This window comes from Lepus europaeus, chromosome 7 (assembly GCF_033115175.1).
Source record: "Lepus europaeus isolate LE1 chromosome 7, mLepTim1.pri, whole genome shotgun sequence".
Classification (NCBI taxonomy): Eukaryota; Metazoa; Chordata; class Mammalia; order Lagomorpha; family Leporidae; genus Lepus; species Lepus europaeus.
Genome location: NC_084833.1, coordinates 78288999 through 78307835, shown reverse-complemented (window position 1 = coordinate 78307835; position 18837 = coordinate 78288999). Strand labels below are relative to the sequence as shown.

Genomic DNA, 18837 nt, shown 5'->3' with positions numbered 1-18837 from the left:
GAATAATCAATTGATTCTCCCTTATAAAAATATGTCCTACCACAGTTACATATTCCTGAATACTTTTTCTCTGTTAAAAGTCACTCATTGCCATCCTTCATTACTGTGCATCATCAGTGCTAAGTGGAAGCACTGATTCACTTGGTTAGCAAGTGCTTTTGAGCACTCATGGACCGGTGAATCTTACAAATACTAGGAGCAGATCAATGAATGAAAATAGAATCCCTGCTCTTAAAATGGTTATATTCAAGTGGGGCAAGTCAAAAACAAAGCAGTAAGAAATTCATAATGGACTATTCCAAAGATATTAGGCCTATGAAGAGAAGAACACATATTTGAAGGAAAAGGAAATAAAGGGCTGAGCTATTGTTAAAGTATAGCTGGAGAAAGCTTTTTTTATTCTTTTCTAAAAATTTGATTTAAGTTATACAAGTTTAATATATTTCATATATATAGAGATTTAGGAACATAGTGAAACTTCTCCTTCCTAAAGCTTTTATGGGATGACAAATGAGTACTCCATTCCTTGGTTTATTACTTAGCAAATTAACAACAGACTGAAGGAAAGGAATTTTAAAGGTGAGATTGCTTCTTGAGGAAATATTCTTTCAGCTTTAATTTCAAAAGGAGTAATTTAATTTACTCCTCCTTAATTATAAGCAAAAGTTAATTGATTGTCATGAAAACACAAATAGAATGACAGCAGAAATTTGTTCTCTAATCTATTCCATTCACTTTTCAGGTAGATAGAATTTGCATTAAAAATCTGTTTTATAGAGTATTGAAAAAATAAGTTGAAATGATGTTTAAATAATATTTTATTTCAATTTTAAGGACTAGATGTAATTTTGGAACTTTTTGGAGGTTCTTACAAAAATAACCATAATAACCATATTCTAAGCCAGAAATCATTTGTTACTGACAACACATTACAAGTCATTTGGGCACCTAATGTTATAAAAAATGAACAGAATTTCTTAACCTCAAGCCTACTTCATAATTATAAATAGGACTCCAGACTTGGAATTATGAATTGTTGGAATGTATTACATAGTATGTGGTTGCGAAATCTCTTTCTTTAATGATTGTTAAGAAGGGGATAAACAACCAACTTTTTGGAATGGTTTTGGCTCACTTTGTCTGGAAGCCAGGGCAAGACCAAATGACCTTTGGAGCCCTGCTCAGTGATAGAATTCACCAAAAACAGAGAACCTGCTTTTCTGAGATGCAAGGACCAGTGTTATTCTTATTTAGGAGTTGAGTTCATGGCCTTCAACTGGAAATGGATGTTATACATGTAAAATTCAGAGGTATAAATACTTAAATTCATCAAATGTGTCATGTCTCGAAGGCATTGTATTGCATTTTCAGTTTATTTGGGGGTTATAGTGAGTACTGTATCAGATACTACAGTGTAAATCCCTGGTTTTTTTTGTTGTTGATGATGATTGTTTATGATAAAAAGCACATTTTCAAGCATGCAAGGATTCTTTAATTGTTTGCTATCCTAATCACTCCCATGTTATTTTAATTTTGAAGGGATGACTGGAAGCCGTACAAACTTAGAAGACTGTATTTTATTTGGGTATGCAGAGACATCCAATCCTTCTGTTGGTTTGCAGACTTACTCTGCATGTTATATAACAAGGTAATTTTAGGATTGCTTTTAGTTTTGCAACATTTTTAAGTTAAAAAGTTATTTGCTTTTAGATTACAAAGCAATAAATGTTTGCTAAGTAGCACTGAAGAGAAAAGTCACTTAAACCTAAAAAGAAATTTTTAAAAAGACCCAGAGAGAATGATAACTAATAATTAGGGACATACCTTTTCAGATAGGGGTATTGGTGAGTACATGTATATATCTTGACTCTTTTTACTGTAGTAACATTCACTTCAGATAAGGGTATGAAGCTTCATACAGCCATTAAGATTTCACTTGGGACACTCACATCACATATCAGAGTGCCTGGTTCAAGTCCTGGCTACTCTGCTTCTGATCCAGCTTCCTGCTTATCCATACCCTGAGAGGCAGGAGGTGATTGCTCAAGTACTTGAGTCCCTGCCACTCAGGAGGGAGACCCAGATAGAGTTCCCCAGCTCCTGGTTGCACCCTGGCCTGCCCTGACTGTTGTCAGCATTTAGGGTATTAACCAGTAGATAGAATATGGATCTCTCTCTCTCTCTCTCTTAATGAAAAAGAAATAACATTAAAAAAAAAAAAACTTTTAGGGGCAGGCACTGTGGCATAGTGGGTAAAAAAAAAGAAACTTTCATTTCTATGTTTTCACATATGCTGTTCAACATAGAAGTGTATTATTTGGCAAGAAGTGGTAAGGGGATCCAGAGGGACTGAAACATCAGCACATAATTGCTACAACACAACACCTGCCATCCTTTAGTATCTATCTCTCATGGCCATATTTAATATTGTAAATAGTCAATCTCAAACACTCCAAATGCTAAGCTTTATTTTTTACAGGGAAAAAATCAGACATTCTTCACCTGTCCCTTCAGCATTTTATCTATTTATCCATCTGTCTTTATTTATTCAGATTATAAAAGTAATACATTTGTGCATCTTTGGTACAAACATTTCAAAGCTTTCAGATAAAGGAAAATCATACTGGTTTCACCACCTCATCAATGTAACTCAGAGTAACTCATGAGCTTTATTACAGTTTCCTTCATATGATTTGCATTGTTACATAAATTGCTGTTTTTAACTTGTTACTAGGTCTCAAGTATTTTTTAGTATTAGTACATATAGAGCTACCTCATTCTTGTTACCATTGTAGAACATTTATTACTATGTATCTAATTTATTTTAAAATGTTAGGTATTACTTTATTTTTAAATGATGTATTTTATTTATTTGAATGAGTTAAGGAGAGAGAGAGAGAGACAGAGAGACACAGAGAAAGAGAAACAAAGGTCTTCCATCTGCTGTTTCAGTCCCCAGATTGTTGCAATGGCCAGAAATGAGCCATGGCTAAGCCAGGAGACAGGAGATTCAACTGGATCTCCCACGTGAGTGACAGGGGTCCAATCACTTGGGCCATCTTCTGCTTTTCTCAGACCAGTGGCAGAGAGCTGGATTGGCTATACCATAGTGCCAGCCCCTGGATAATTATTGCTTATTATGAAGAGTGTTGCAATGAATTTTATTATATGTGCTTCCTTGTGCATGTGTCATTCATTCAGTCCATTATTCTGTTGTTCAACAAATATTTAGTAGCTGCCTACTATGAATCAGAACTGTCTTTGCACCTGGAAATATGTCAGGCAACAAAAGAAAACCATTTCTGATCTCATATGATTTATATTCTAAATGAGGGAGATAGCAAACCAGTAAATGCATACATAAGGTGTCTGTGAGATTCCAATTAGGACAAAGAAGAAAAAGAATGTAGAAGCAATAGCTACCAATATTAGAGGGCTTGCTAATTCATACTGTGTGTTTGGGACTTCTCAGCAAAAACAAAAACAAAAAATAAAATGCTGTTTAAGCAGAGACTTCAGAGAGTTACACATCTTGGAGGTGGAAACCAAGACAGCAATCTTCACTTCATTGATGAGGGCTGTAGAACAATGATATACCCAGGATGCCAGAAGAAGTTGTAAGAGGCTCTGTGGATGAAGCATAGTAAGCAAGGGGAAGAATGGTAGTAGGGGCAGTTAGAGTGGCGGGGCGCGTGCTTTCTGAGGGGGGTAGATTACATAATGCCTTTGGGCTTTATGTGAAAAAAAAAAAGAACAGATGGTTTCTGGAGATATAGATCTTAGAATAACTTAAAGCAAGGAAGTGAAAAGACATTTGTACATTAGATGTCCATTGGCCATCAGATAAAGATGATGTGGTATACACCTATGATGGAATGTTATTTAGGCTTAAAAAGGAAGAAATCCAGACACATGCTACAACACTGATGAACCCTGAAGACCTTATGCTTTGGGAAATAAACTGGATACAAAAGGTCAAATATTGTATGATTCCACATATATGAGGTACCTAGAGTAGTTTAATTGACAGAGATATAAAATACAATGGTGATGCCAGAGTCTGTGGATATTGGAAGCCATTGTTGCATAATTTTCTAGATGATTTTTACAGATTTATTTCCTGCCTCATGCATTTATATACAAAGAAATTAAGTGCTGAAGAAGTAAAAGGCAGGAATGGTAAAAAAGTATCTATTGATTACTTTTATTTGTTTTTTTCCCTACCATGCATATGTGATACCACTGTTCTGTTTTCTTCCTCTGCTTAAAAAAAATTATGTCCTTGATAAATAAACTCCTAAGTAAAATTCTAGAGACTGGTAAGGAATGAAATAAGGAATAGTTGGCAAGGACTTAGGGAAACATTAGTAAAGTATTTGTCATACTCTACAAATATTGGTAGATTTTGTTTCTGTAAAAACAATAGAGAACCCTTCCACCACCATAATAGTAACCAGCATTTGCAAGTAGAGCAGGTTGTTCATGTTAAACTACATTTCTTATAGATGTTGACTTATAAGCAAAGTTACATGTTAAATTCTACAATCTCTTGTGTTAAAATAGAAGAAAATCTGAGTATACAGAAAGATTTTAATAAATCTGCTCATTTTTGTGCCCTCTCAGTTTTGGCAAGAGAACAGACCTGACTATGTCAACATCCAGCTGTACCTCAGTCAAACAGATGGGATTCAGGTATGTGGTTGGATGTTATTGTTAATTAAACAAGCCTCTTGATAATATAAGATTTACTGTAGGAGCTGTGCTGGGAGAAAATTTCTGCAGGTGGTTTGAACAGACGTTTCCTAGAGGAAGGCCTCCTTTGGAATGTGTTCCAAAAAACTTGTGGCTCGTCCTTGAAGTCAGCCATATCGTGACTTTCATTTGTCCTCTTCATAAGAGGCTGGAGCAGGCCTCTTCATGTCACCTGATGCCATCTCTCCTCTGTTTGGTTTTGTCTCAAGTCTGTTACCTCAAGAGGTCAGACTATAAACGAACAGCCTTGTGATTGTTTTCATCCAGGCACGGTTTTATGTGAAGAGAGATGTGATCATATACAATGAAGCTCAGTTCCCTTCAAGCAAAGCTAAAATGATAGTAATAATAGTCACCATGGATTATTTATATATGCTAGACATTGTGCTAAGAATTTCACATGTATTACCTCATGTAATCCCAAGAGATTTTAGCAGATGATATATATATATATATATATATATATATATATATATATATTTGACAGGCAGAGTGGATAGTGAGAGAGAGAGAGAGAGAGAGAAAGGTCTTCCTTTTTGCCATTGGTTCACCCTCCAATGGCCGCTGCGGCTGGCGCATCTCGCTGATCCGAAGCCAGGAGCCAGGTGCTTTTCCTGGTCTCCCATGGGGTGCAGGGCCCAAGCACTTGGGCCATCCTCCACTGCCTTCCTGGGCCACAGCAGAGAGCTGGCCTGGAAGAGAGGCAACCGGGATAGAATCCGGCACCCCAACCGGGACTAGAACCCGGTGTGCCAGCGCGGCAAGGCGGAGGATTAGCCTGTTAAGCCACGGCGCCGGCGTAAGCAGATGATATTTTTAATAAGCAATATTTAATTCCATTTTCATTGAACTTCTATTTTTTAAATAATTATTTATTTATTAGAAAGTCAGAGTTACAGAGAGGCAGAGAGAGAGAGAGAAAGAGAGATCTTCCATTTTCTGGTTCACTCTCCAAATGGCCGCAATGGCTAGAGATGGGCCAATCTGAAGCCAGGAACCAGGAGCTTCTTCTGGGTCTCCCACTTGGGTGCAGGGGCCCAAGGACGTGGGCCAACCTCTGCTGCTTTCCTAGGCCATAGCAGAGAGCCGGATTGGAAGTGGAGCAGCCAGGACTTGAACCAGTGCTCATAAAGGATCCTGGCACTTGCTGGTGGCTGCTTTATCCACTATGCCACAGCACCAGTCCCAGTAGATGATATTAACATCCTCATTTTGAATATAGAAATAGAAGACTGAATAGTGTAGTAAACCTCGGCATGAATGCTTTCACAGACTTTATTATATTTTCCATGATATATTTGCACAACGCCTTGAATACAAAATGTGAATGATTGTCGGTCACCTAAAAAGCTAACATGGGACAAGCATTTGGTCTAGTGGTTAAATCCACCAGTTGAGACTCCTACATCTCATGTCAAAGTACCTGGCTGTGTTCTTGATTCAAGTTTCCTACTAATACACACCTTGGGAGTCAGCAGGTTATGGTGAAGTTCTTGTCCTGCCACCCATGTAGGAGACCTGGATTGATTTTCTGTCTTTCAGCTTCATCTTAGCCCACCCCTGGCCTCTGCAGGTATTTGAGCTATGGATTAGCTCTCTGTGTCTGTCTCTCTCAAATAAGAATTTAAAAGACGAATCCCTTTTTTCTAGTTAGGTTTCTGAACTATTTGATATGTAAAAAATTCATTTCACCACTCTTATGAAACAAGTCAATATCACTTTTCCTCATGGTATAATTGTAGTTAAAGTATAGAGCATAAATTATGTTTGGTTGTCAATTTCTCTAACAATGAATCAGACACTTTCTCACATTTTCTTGCTTGATTCCGAAGCTTCAGTGTTGATTCATATCTAATGTTGTCAGTTGCAGACATCAGCCCATTTGACAGTCATTTGTTGATGGACTCAAGATTTGGAGTTCTGCTGTCTCTGGCTGTTTTGTTTAGGATCATTTCCCCAAGCTGATGATGACAATTTATAGTATTTTACTCACACAATGAGCCAGATACGACAACTGATTTGTTTTGGAAAATTATTTTAATGAAATTTATATACTGAACCTTTTTGAGAGCGAAAAATTAGGATGCATTCTTTGTCTTAAATTGCAGCATTTTTCTTAAAGATGCCGAAACTTGCTGAAATCTAGGAAGCAACCATGTGTAAGGATGGCATTCAAGAAGATAATGAATTTTAAAGGAAAAGAGGAAGAAGATGATACTTACAAATTATTATAATAATAGATTGCCATTTCATACTTTATATCATAGTGATTTGGTAGGAGGACACGACATAGGCAAAATTGTTGTCAGAGAATAGGGTTGTTTAATCCAAATCTGTGAGTCATATAATATGTAGTGCTTTCTTTTTGGCAGAAGATAATTGGAGAAAAATACCATGCATTGAATTCAAGACTTTTTATTGGGCGTCCTCAGTGGAAACTTCTATTTGATGAAATAGCAAAATATAACAGAGGGTAAGTATATACTCAAAATTTAGCAAGTGGTTAGTGATCAAATTTAAAAAATTCTTAAATCATTGAAATTTTTAAAGATGAATTGAATATAGGTTTGGAAATTTCAAACACTTAAAAACATTCTACTATAAGGATGAAGCAAGGCAGTTATATTTTATACACACACATACACACATATTATATATATATATATATAATATAATATATTTAAAATTTGGTTTAGAGATCATCATGGAGTATGAACTAGACTCCCCTACCTAATTTTAAATTTGTGTTGACCCATTTAAAATTGGTATCCATTCCCACATATTTATCAAGTGAACATAGGATAATTTTTTCATTATCTTTTGGCAAACAAAGGAACTTCACCAACAAGTCTAACAATGCATACATTTCAAAACTAGTTTCTAGATCTATACCAAAATGAATAGATTAAAAATTTTTTCAATGTAGTATGAATATTTTTTAAAGATTTTATTTATTTATTTGAGAGGAGGTAGAGTTACAAACAATGAGAGGGAGAGACAGAAAGAAAGGTCTTCCTTCCGCTGGTCCACCCCTAAATGACGTCAACAGCGGGAGCTGCACCGCTACAAAGCCAGGAGCCAGGAGCTTCTTCCCGGTCTCCCGCATGCGTGCAGGGAACCATGTACTTGGGCCATCTTCCACTGCTTTCTCAGGCCACAGCAGAGAGCTGGATTGGAAGAGGAGCAGCCAGGACTAGAACCAGCACCCATATGGGATGCCGGTGCTTCAGGCGAGGGCTTCAACCTGCTGCTACCACAGCACCAGCCCCAGTATGAATATTTTTGATGTGAAGTTTCTTACTGGAAATAGTTCTATAAGAGTCTTAGCATCATGGACTATGGAAGTTTCAAAGCAGGACACATACTGGCCAGACCATTTACCTTCTGAAAATTTACTGTAGTGCTGAGGAATGATCTATATATATATATGCTAAAAGAGTTTTGGAAACTATATACGCATTCACATACTTTTAAGTTTACATCTAAATAATTTCATTTTTAATTTATTATTTCATTTTAATATATTATTATTAAATTTATTTCATGATAAATTTAATATTTGCCATATTGTAGATTTTGGCATTTTATAACTAAAGTAATTCCTTTAAGCATAGCTACTGGGATTTAACATCATAACTACTTAATATCAACCTTAGTTATTGTAAAAATACACAATAGCAATTGAATCTTTTACATCATTTTTCTTCTCCTGGAACTTGTATTTTTTTTAATTTAACCAACAGACTTTTATCAAAATCCCATATGTTATCCCATCAAAACTGTTCATACTTTTATTACTACACTAATTATACTCCTGAAACAAGACTGCACATAATTTAAGGTTTCATTTTATAACTATCCTATAAGTATAAAGTTTGTTTTTTTTTATTTTTTCTTCATTTCAGTTATCACAGTTATAAATATATAGTTCACTAATTCCAGGTTTAAAAAATATGTTTTGATAAGCATTAGAATAATATTTTATTATAAATGTATAGGTCAGATTATTGAATGGATACTTTTTTAAAAACCCACAATTCATGAGTTCATGAATGAACTTCACTAATTCAAGATAATCAATGGATCCATATACAAATAATTTATTTTGAAAGCCATGGAGTGGTGTCCAAGAAGCAAAGCTTAAAGAGGATTAAAGTCATGTATGTGACTCAGGTTATATACGTGTTTGAAAACACTTAGGTAGTACTTCCCTTGATGAAGCACTTTTGGGATAAGTAGTGAATTATTGTCTACAGCGTGAAAGTCCTTTGTAACATTTATGGATCAAGTTAAAGATGAACTTTGTCAACCCAGTTTTGGCTATATTACTTTCCCATCTTTCTCCAGCATCACCCACCATGGGTGTGATAATTTTATCACACTCATCTGGCTATTACTGTATACTACATACTAGTTTCTTTTTAATGGAATTTATTGGTATCTGATAATCGTTCTTTTTTGGTTTTCATAGTATATTGCTTTGATGGATTCTCTTGCTCAATTCTAAAACCAAACCCCCAACTTCAGAGGGTAATTTATAGGAAATTACACTGGAATTTTGGGTTCTTCCATTAGTTTCTTTTTTTTTTTTTTTCATTAAGATTTATCTATTGATTTGAAAGGCATAGTTACAGAGAGGCAGAGGCAGAGAGAGAGAAGGAAATCTTCCATCCACTGGTTCACTCCCCAGATGGCTTCAATGGCCTGAGCTGGGCTAATCTGAAACCAGGAGCCAGGAGATTCTTCTGGGTCTCCACGCAGGTGCAGGGGCCCAAAGTCTTGGGCCATCTTCTACTGCTTTCCTAGGCCATAGCAGAGAGCTGGATTAGAAGGGGAGCAGCAGGGACTTGAACCAGCTCTCATATGGGATGCTGGCACTGCAGGCAGTGGTTTTACCTGCTATGCCACAGCACTGGCCCCCTTCCATTAGTTCTTTTTTTTTTTCTTCTGTTTTTTGACAGGCAGAGTGGACAGTGAGAGAGACAGAGAGAAAGGTCTTCCTTTTGCCATTGGTTCACCCTCCAATGGCCGCCGTGGCCTGCGCACTGTAGCAGGTGCATTGCACTGATCCGAAGCCAGGAGCCAGGTGCTTCTCCTGGTCTCCCATGCAGGTGCAGGGCCCAAGCACTTGGGCCATCCTCCACTGCACTCCTGGGCCATAGCAGATAGCTGGCCTGGAAGAGGGGCAACTGAGACAGAATCCGGCGCCCCGACCGGGACTAGAACCCAGTGTGCCGGTGCCGCAGGCAAAGGATTAGCCTATTGAGCCGCAGCGCCAGCCCCATTAGTTCTTAAGAATTCTCATTGGTTATACTTGTTCATATTTCAGAGTGATTTTTAGGGCTTCACTCTCTGTTCTTTTTCTGGAAATAGCAAAATTGGATAAATAAGAGCAAATGTGCACCATCTACTGTTGGTATTTTGTACAACACTTTTATTACGTGTATTTGCTCTGGGGCATTCACCTGAAATGCATTGTTTTAAAGGATTTGTATATATCATGCTTAGGAAAAGAATGGGTTAACATTTTACAAGCTCATTAATTGGGCTAAAAGCACTATATAAATTGGAAGTTGTATTTAAGATGTAATATTTTGATTAATCTCATACACATGATTGGTTGAAAGAACATACAGAAATAAAAATAGGAAAGAGAAGTATATAAATTAAGTTAAGCTATTTTTAATTCTGTAAGGCAACAATTTTAATTTGCAGTAAGTGGTTATTAAAACAGTAGACATGAATTTAATATATTATTTAGGTTTTTACATACAAAGCTAAAAGGAAATAAACATTACTGAATTCAAAGGTAATGATTAGTAACTCTTTCAGGTATTCTTACAGAAACTTTTATAAGTAAATATTTGATTTACATATATAAGTGTGGATGTGTGTTTGTGTGTTTCTGTACATGTATATATATGCATATGTGTTCACATGCATTTAAAATATAAACCATATTTTTAACAAAAGTTGAATGAATCTGCAGTATATAATTCTTCAGCTTACTTTTCATGATATACTCATGGATGAGTGTATTTTCAAAAGTTTGTTGAAACTGTTGAAGTGAAATGGACACTATGAGAAAGTGACTTGGTCAGCCCTTGTCCTGACTGTTGATGTACAATTTAATACTTTATCCCTTTTAGTATTTTTTTTTTTGTTCTAGTACTAGTGGTTGAACTCTGTAATTAACACAGAATTATTCTTAGGTGTTTAACTGAAAAGTGATCTCTGTGAAATATGTGTGGGAATAAGAGGGGGAGGAGATGTACAATTTGGGACATGCTCAATCGGACTTGCCCCAAATGGTGGAGTTAGAAATGTGTCAGGGGATTCCAATACAATCCCATCAAGGTGGCATGTACCAATGCCATCTCACTAGTCCAAGTGATCAACTTCAATTCACAATGGATCACACTGATAGCTCTAAGAATCAAAGGGATCACACAGACAAGACTAGTGTCTGCTAATACTAACTGATAGAATCAAAAAGGGAGAGAACGATCCAACATGAGAAGCAGGACACACAGCAGACTCATAGAATGGCCGATGTTCTAAACAGCACTCTGGCCTCAGAATCAGCCCTTAAGGCATTCAGATCTGGCTGAAAAGCCAATGAGACTATTTCAGGCATGGAAAGCCAAGACACTCTGGGGAAAAAAAAAATGACCTAAATGAAAGATCTCTGCGAGTGAGATTCCAGTGGAAAGAATGGGGCCATCAAAGAAGGAGGTACCTTTCTCTGAAGGGAGGAGAGAACTTCCACTTTGACTATGACCTTGTCTAAATATGATCGGAGTTGGTAAACTCAAAATGCTTCCATAGCCTTGGCAACTCATGACAAGAGCCTAGGGTGATTACTGATGCCTTAAACAAGAGTGCCAATTTGTTAAATCAACAACAGGAGTCACTGTGTACTTACTCCTCATGTACGATCTCTGTCCTTAATGTGCTGTACATTGTGATTTAATGCTATAACTAGTACTCAAACAGTATTTTTCACTTTGTGTTTCTATGTGGGTGCAAACTGTTGAAATCTTTACTTAATATATACTAAACTGATCTTCTGTAGATAAAGAAAATTGAAAATGAATCTTGATGTGAATGGAAGTGGAGAGGGAGCGGGAAAGGGGAGATTTGCGGGTGGGAGGGAAGTTATGGGGGCGGGGGGAGCCATTGTAATCCATAAGCTGTACTTTGGAGATTTGTATTCATTAAATAAAAGTTAAAAAAAAAGTTTGTTGAAACTGAAACTAAAAAGTAATTTTATTTTGATGCAGAAGATTTTGAAATGCATTCATTTTTTTTCATATTTCTGTGGATGTTTTAATGTTCCTTTTGATTGACTGTAAGTCATTTCTATTTCGTATCATTTATTTAAATTTTTTACTTATTGTATTTCCTTGAATGACAGCGGTAAAGACAGACAGATATCTTCTGGTTTACTCTCTAAATGCCTGCTTTAGCTGGGACTGGGCTAGGCCAAATCCAGGAGCCAGAAATTCATTCTGAGCCTCCCATGTATGGCAGGTACTCACGTGCCACAGCCATTACTTGCTGCTTCCTGGGGTGTGCAATAGCAGGAAACTGGAATTGGGAGTGAAGCTTGCACTTGAACTCAGGCATTCCAACTTGGTATACAGGCATCTCATCCCTAGAGGTACCTTAACCTCTGTTCCAAATGCCTGCTTCCCCACAGCATTTTAGAATACAGATAGGATTTTTATTCCTGACCTGTTTATCAATATTTAAGTTACCTCTTTAAGTTCTTTGTTGTTACTGTTGCAGTGCTATAGTAATTATTTTTGTGTATACTTTCTCATATAAGAGTATTGCCATAGGTTAGGATCTTGGAAATGGAATTGCTGGCTCAAAGGTATCCACATTTAGAGGCTTCCCTAGAAAAACTCAAAGGTCGAATCGATTTATTTTCCACACATGAATGAGAGTGCTTCCTTCCTTTGGAGAATTTTTTTACATTTAGAAAATGAATTATGTGATGGTATTATGTGATCATGGAAAGTAAAGCAGCTTTGAAATCATTCTGCCTTTTTCATTACTTTACAAGTCAAGAAGATAGGATCAGAAAAAGGTAAGGATTTATTAAAAGCCATGATTGAGGAGTCAGAAGTGAGACATGAATTTGCATCTCCTGACTCAAGTTTCCTAAATAGAGGGAGTGGCAAGGTGTTGCAAGCAGCTCTCATGTTCACTACATATGTTGCAGGAAGATGTTGACTTTAAAGTGAGGGAGCTTCAAAAAGTTCATGTAAAAATGGAATTCAAAGACAAGTTTACCTTGGTGCAAAAATAATTGAAATCCATGCATAGATTTTTCATGGTATGCATTTCACATTATAATTTTAAAGTATATACCAATAGATACGCACACACATGAACACACACACATATACATACTTGAAGCACTGATAATTAAAGCATAAAGAACTCTTCTAAATATTACTTCTGTAATACATTTAGTATTTAATAAGCAGCCTGAAATGTTTGGTTTTTTTTAACTTTTATTTAATAAATATAAATTTCCAAAGTACAACTTTTGGATTATAGCGGCTTTTCCCCCCATAACCTCCCTTCTACCCGCAACCATCCCATCTCCCACTCCCTCTCCCATCCCATTCTTCATCAAGATTCATTTTCAATTATCTTTATATACAGAAGAACAACTTAGTATATACTAAGTAAAGATGAAATGTTTGTATTACCTCTAACTAAAATTCAATTTCCTATTTGTAATAAAACGTGTATTGTATTTTAAGCTATAGAATTTATGCATTATGCAGAGGGATAAAAAAAGGATTAACTTTATTTGACCTTTTGAATAGAGAATTATTTATCTGGAATTCAGTGAAATGTTTAGGAACATATATTTATTTTGCTGCCTCATACTTATTTTCAGAACAATGTAAGTTAAAAGTACTTAAGTTTGGTCTCTCACATTTGTTTCTTTGTCCCTGGGACAAGTCACCAAACCTCCTGGATGTGTATAAAAAGAGTGAACAGCTCTATGAAGTAAATAATTTCTCATTATATGAGATTTCACATTTACAAATCTAAATGGAAAAGCAAGTGTTGATATAATGAGAAAATATACATAATTCTTTTTTTTTTTTTTTGACAGGCAGAGTGGATAGTGAGAGAGAGAGACAGAGAGAAAGGTCTTCCTTTGCCGTTGGTTCACCCTCCAATGGCCACTGCGGTTGGCGCGCTGCGACCGGCACACCGCGCTGATCTGATGGCAGGAGCCAGGTGCTTATCCTGGTCTCCCATGGGGTGCAGGGCCCAAGTACTTGGGCCATCCTCCACTGCACTCCCTGGCCACAGCAGAGAGCTGGCCTGGAAGAGGGGCAACCGGGACAGAATCCGGTGCCCTGACCGGGGCTAGAACCCGGTGTGCCGGTGCCTCAAGGTGGAGGATTAGCCTAGTGAGCCGCAGCGCCGGCCTGAAAATATACATAATTCTATTGAGCATTTATGAAGCTCATTCAAAACAATATTTACCCTATAACAACATTCTCTGAGTACGTCTCCATCCATCTCATCAAAGTTTTTGTTGATAAATCTCTAGTAATTGTTGGATTGCAGCAATATAATGCAAATGGATTGCAAAGGTTAATTGTAGATGCTGAAAAAGTTGTGGGAATTCATTACATTAGTGAAAGAGTGAAAGTGGCAGTGGGGTAACTCCTCAAATCAAACAAAAAAGCTTATCATAGTGTTAAACTAGTTGCCATTTGAAAAGCAAAGTGTAAAATGAATATTAAATTGATAAAATCCTGGGCATTTTAAAAAATAATGATTTTATTAGTAATTATTTAAAATGCACATTGAAGAAATCTGAAAATCTCAGAAGAACAACTCTATAATTGCCTTGTCAAAGCCAAAGGAGCAAATAATGGTATGGTATTACCATCATGCAGTGTTAACAGAAAATATATACAAAGAAGCAAACAAAATGGCTCATTCTCATTTCATTTCAGTGTAAACTACACTATAGTTTTAATAGTAATGTAAATTTTATTCAGTGCAGAGTGCTTTGTTTCTATATTTCCTTCCTTCGTATTTTGTTATTTTGCTGACTTTGAGTTTAATTAGCTCTCTTACTAGTTACTTAAATTAGAACTTTCAGTCATCAATTTCAAATCTCTCATTTACAATAAAAGTTTTAAATCTTCTAAATGTCCTTCTAAACACCACTTTAGTTAATTAATTTCCTTTGATAAATTCCAAGGAGTGGGATGGCTGGGTCATGTGGTAGGGCTATATTCAGGTTTCTGAGGAATCTCCAAACTGTCTTCCATAGTGGCATTACCAGTTTCCTTGCTGTGGTGGCTTTTCTTGTTATACTATGACACTAGATTAAGTGGACTGTCTGCTTTTGATGAATCTCTAGAGGTTTGTGGTGGTTGTGTCCAGAGAGCTCTGTTCAGTTCTTCAGGGTTAAGGGTGTGCCAAAGGTGACATACCCAGGTTTGGCATGGTAGATCTCTCTCTCTCTCTCTCTCTCTCTCTCTGTCTCTGTCTCTGTCTTTGTCTCTGTCTCTCTCTTTTTTCTTTTTTCAGAAGGGAAGTAATTCCACTCAGCTGAGCTCTTCTCCTTGATGGCAATCAGTGTCTGATCGCTAGCCCCAGTGTATAATATTTGTCTGCTCTGTCCCAAGGACCACACAAAGGATCTGTGCAGTCCACAGTGTGAGCTCAGATTTCCTGCAATGTCTCTCACCATGTAGCCAAGGCCACCTGAGCTTGTGGCATCTCCCACCAAGATTACTCAAGTCTCAGCTACACCATGAGTTCTCCCACACACCCTCAGTTTTGTTTTTGTTTTTGTTATTTTTTTTCCACAGTCCCGGTTCATAAGCTCCACACATTCACTAGGTCTTAGTCTCCTGTTATTACTCCCCATCAGAGTCAGGTTTTTCTGCTTGGCTGAGGGCGGGTGCAGCCCCAAGCTGGCACAGCTGCTACATGTGTCCAAAATGCCGCCTGCTCTATTGTCTCACACATGTTTGTAAGGTGAGTGGAGAGAGAATCATGTCTGTGACGTCTTTTATTTTTTCTCTCCTCTAGTTAGGCTGGTGTACTTTCCCCCACGGGACTTCAAGCCTCGTTCCCTCTAGGCTCTTCCTCCACTTTTCCCCAAGTGTCTCCGGCTACTGTGGTTTCGTTTCACCTCTCTTTCCAGCGCTGGTGCGGAGACTCTCGGCAGCTGAGGTCCCAAGCCGTGGGTGCCTGTGCCCTCCATGTAGATACAGTGTCCCTCTAATTCTGGAAGAGTTTCCTCTGCCGTTTTTTCCCTAACTCTTCCCTGAGACTACCCTATTTCAGCTTTTATTAAACTATCTCTTCCTGGACTATCAGTGAGCTCCCTCCCTATTCTGCCATATTGGAACTCCCTCCTGGATTATAATTTTTTTGTTTATGTGATATAAACTAGTCTTTAAAATTATCCTTTCAAACTGGCAATGTCTTTCCTCTCTCTCTTCACATATTCATCACTGCTCATGCAAATCCTTTTGGGAAATTTAGAAAAATGGCTATAAAATGTTGACTTAGAGAAGAATCTGCATGGCCCATTGAGGGTTAGACATGTATCCTTTTCTATTCTCTGTGTGGTTTCGGATTCTCTGTATGGTTTTGGATGTCAGCAATGCTATGGTATGAAAAAATTAAGGCAGGCTGGTCAGTCTCTGGTCATAAGGAACTCTGTGCTCATAGTTAATTCTTTTTTCTAATCATTGTGAATGCCAGTATAAACGGGTAGATTAAGTAAAATATTTCTCTGGTAATCATTTACATTTGGAAATAATTGGAAAATTGTTTTCAGGTATCAAGTGAACAGGAAATTCCTGTCAGTGCCTCAAATCAAACTCTTGTTGTGTTCTGCCTAATTTTCTACCTGATTTTCCATTTCTTCCTCCTCTTTCTAGGAAAACAGTTGGTGTCTTCTGCTGCGGACCCAATTCACTTTCCAAGATTCTTCATAAACTGAGTAACCAAAGCAACTCATATGGGACAAGATTTGAATACAATAAAGAATCTTTCAGCTAAAAATCTGAGATGAACCAGGACTCTAAAGAAGGAATGTGTGCAATATCTAAAACTTTGAAACTCAGCTGAATCTAACAGCTTTGCTGTGCCAAAGAGTAGCAAGGTTTTATTATTTATGATTATTTAAAATGGAAATGCAGAGAATGTGGCAAGATGACAAGCCACATTGCATGTTTGATCTGGAAACCAAAGAGGCCCTGAGGAATATTTGATGTGATGATTCACTTTTCAATGCTCAAATTAAAAGAAAACTATTAGATGCTCACTGTTGATTCTTATAGCAGTGTCAAGAACTCCCTAGTGAGGAGCTGAACTCCATCACTCTGAGGCTGACAGTCATGGTCCTCTTTAAATTGTTTATGGTTGAACAAATGGAAGAAGAAAATTAAAAATTCATTGAAACTCAGATTATGTTTTCTACATTGTGTATAAACACAATAGCTTTAATTTGGAAAATTTCCAGGCATATATATTAGATGTCTTAAAATACAGCACGGGACTCTGTATTGATACGGGTACTTTGTGTTTAATCTTCCTCACTACTGATGATAATACCTCTGCTTGTTGTCTGTAGGCTATATGTAGTATCTACTTTTATATTTTTCTCTCTTCCTTTTATTCTAACAAGGAAAGTCTCTCTTTTCCTAGCCTACGTTAGACTGAATAATGTAATAGTTCATTTTCATCTTCAACTTATTTAATATATGATTATTGCATAATATGAAAATATAATTACTATAATTGTAAAGGGTCATGTATCCTAGTAACATTTTTCCTTTTTCAGCATTGTGGTCTCTATCTTTTTTTTTTTCACTTTTATTCCTAGGCACACTTTATCTTTTATTTTATTTTATTTTATTTTGCCTTTTAAAGTGCATTCTTTAATTTGTGCTTTGTGACTGAAGGACATCATACCTGCCAGCAGGCACTGAGAAACAGTAACTCTATCCCTTGTCATACAATGCTTTGTGATGGAGATTTTTAAAGTGTAGTCACATTTCTGAATATGAGCCCTGTATTTTACTTTCTCCATAAAAGGAAATCCATCATCAATCATTCAAATTTATTTCAGAATCAATGTTATTGTCTTATTGTCTCACTGTTTGATATCCAAAGTTCTAAGAGAATTTTTGGGTTTAAAGTCGCTGTAGGGACTACACTGTGTGACCCTTTCAGTTTGTTTCCTGACTTTTATATTTGCTACCTTAATAATTAAGAGTTCATATAGCTTAGAGATTTTGTTTAGTGGATATTTATCAAATGCTATGAAATATAACACACTGTTGATTTAAGCAGTTTAATTTGCCTCTGTTAAAATTTTGCATACAACATAACATGATGGATGCTACTGTCAGTTTTTTTGTTGTTGTTGTTAGGATTCACCAATAGCAGTCAAGCATGCTAAATCACCCAACGCTGAATGACTGTGAGTATATTTACTTGTACACATATCTTCCTTTCCTTCTAATTCCTTCCTTTCCCTTCTGTAGAAAGGAGGTGAATCAGAAAAAAAAAAAATGATGGGAAATGTGCAATGCAACTGCAGATTGAGCTCTGAGGGCATAGTTAATAACCAGTACATCTTGGCTACACTTCCTAGAGTGAAAATAATTTTATGAAAAACCTGTAACAGAAAGAACTAATAAAAAGAAGTTTAAATTTGTTCAGGCTTAATGTGCAATACTCTTTAATGATAACTTATATATGTGACTATATTAATGCACCTAATTTCAATAAAACAGATCCTTCCATCAGTTTTTCATCTTTTTGGGTCATCTGATTTATGCAAGGGAAAGCTGTAATTTTAAATGTAAATTATAATTTAAAAACCCTCAGATTCATATACACTATCATACAAGTGGCCCTAGTAAGTTTTTTTTTAATTCAATTTACAAGTAAAATGCTTAGTACTTCACTCAGTGACTTGAAAATGACACTTGGGTGATTGTGTTACATCAAGCATTTAAAAAAAGAAATAAAACAATTTAGACAAGGCATAGGCTGAATTGATTT

General features: G+C 36.6%; 1 protein-coding gene across 3 annotated transcripts in view; it reads left to right on the top strand.

Annotated features, from left to right (window-relative positions):
• Positions 1 to 18583, top strand: part of NOX4 (NADPH oxidase 4) — a 184771-nt gene extending 166188 nt beyond the window's left edge. For 2 of the 3 annotated variants that reach the window (XM_062198297.1, XM_062198299.1), the window contains 4 exons: positions 1540 to 1648; positions 4624 to 4692; positions 7125 to 7225; positions 16704 to 18582. In XM_062198297.1, coding sequence (XP_062054281.1) covers positions 1540 to 1648; positions 4624 to 4692; positions 7125 to 7225; positions 16704 to 16824 — 400 coding nt within the window. In that variant the 3' untranslated portion in view covers positions 16825 to 18582. Of the gene's footprint in view, positions 1 to 1539; positions 1649 to 4623; positions 4693 to 7124; positions 7226 to 16703 lie in introns of all 3 variants that reach the window. The other variant, XM_062198298.1, reaches the window with a different exon arrangement.
• The last annotated feature ends 254 nt before the right edge of the window (positions 18584 to 18837 follow it).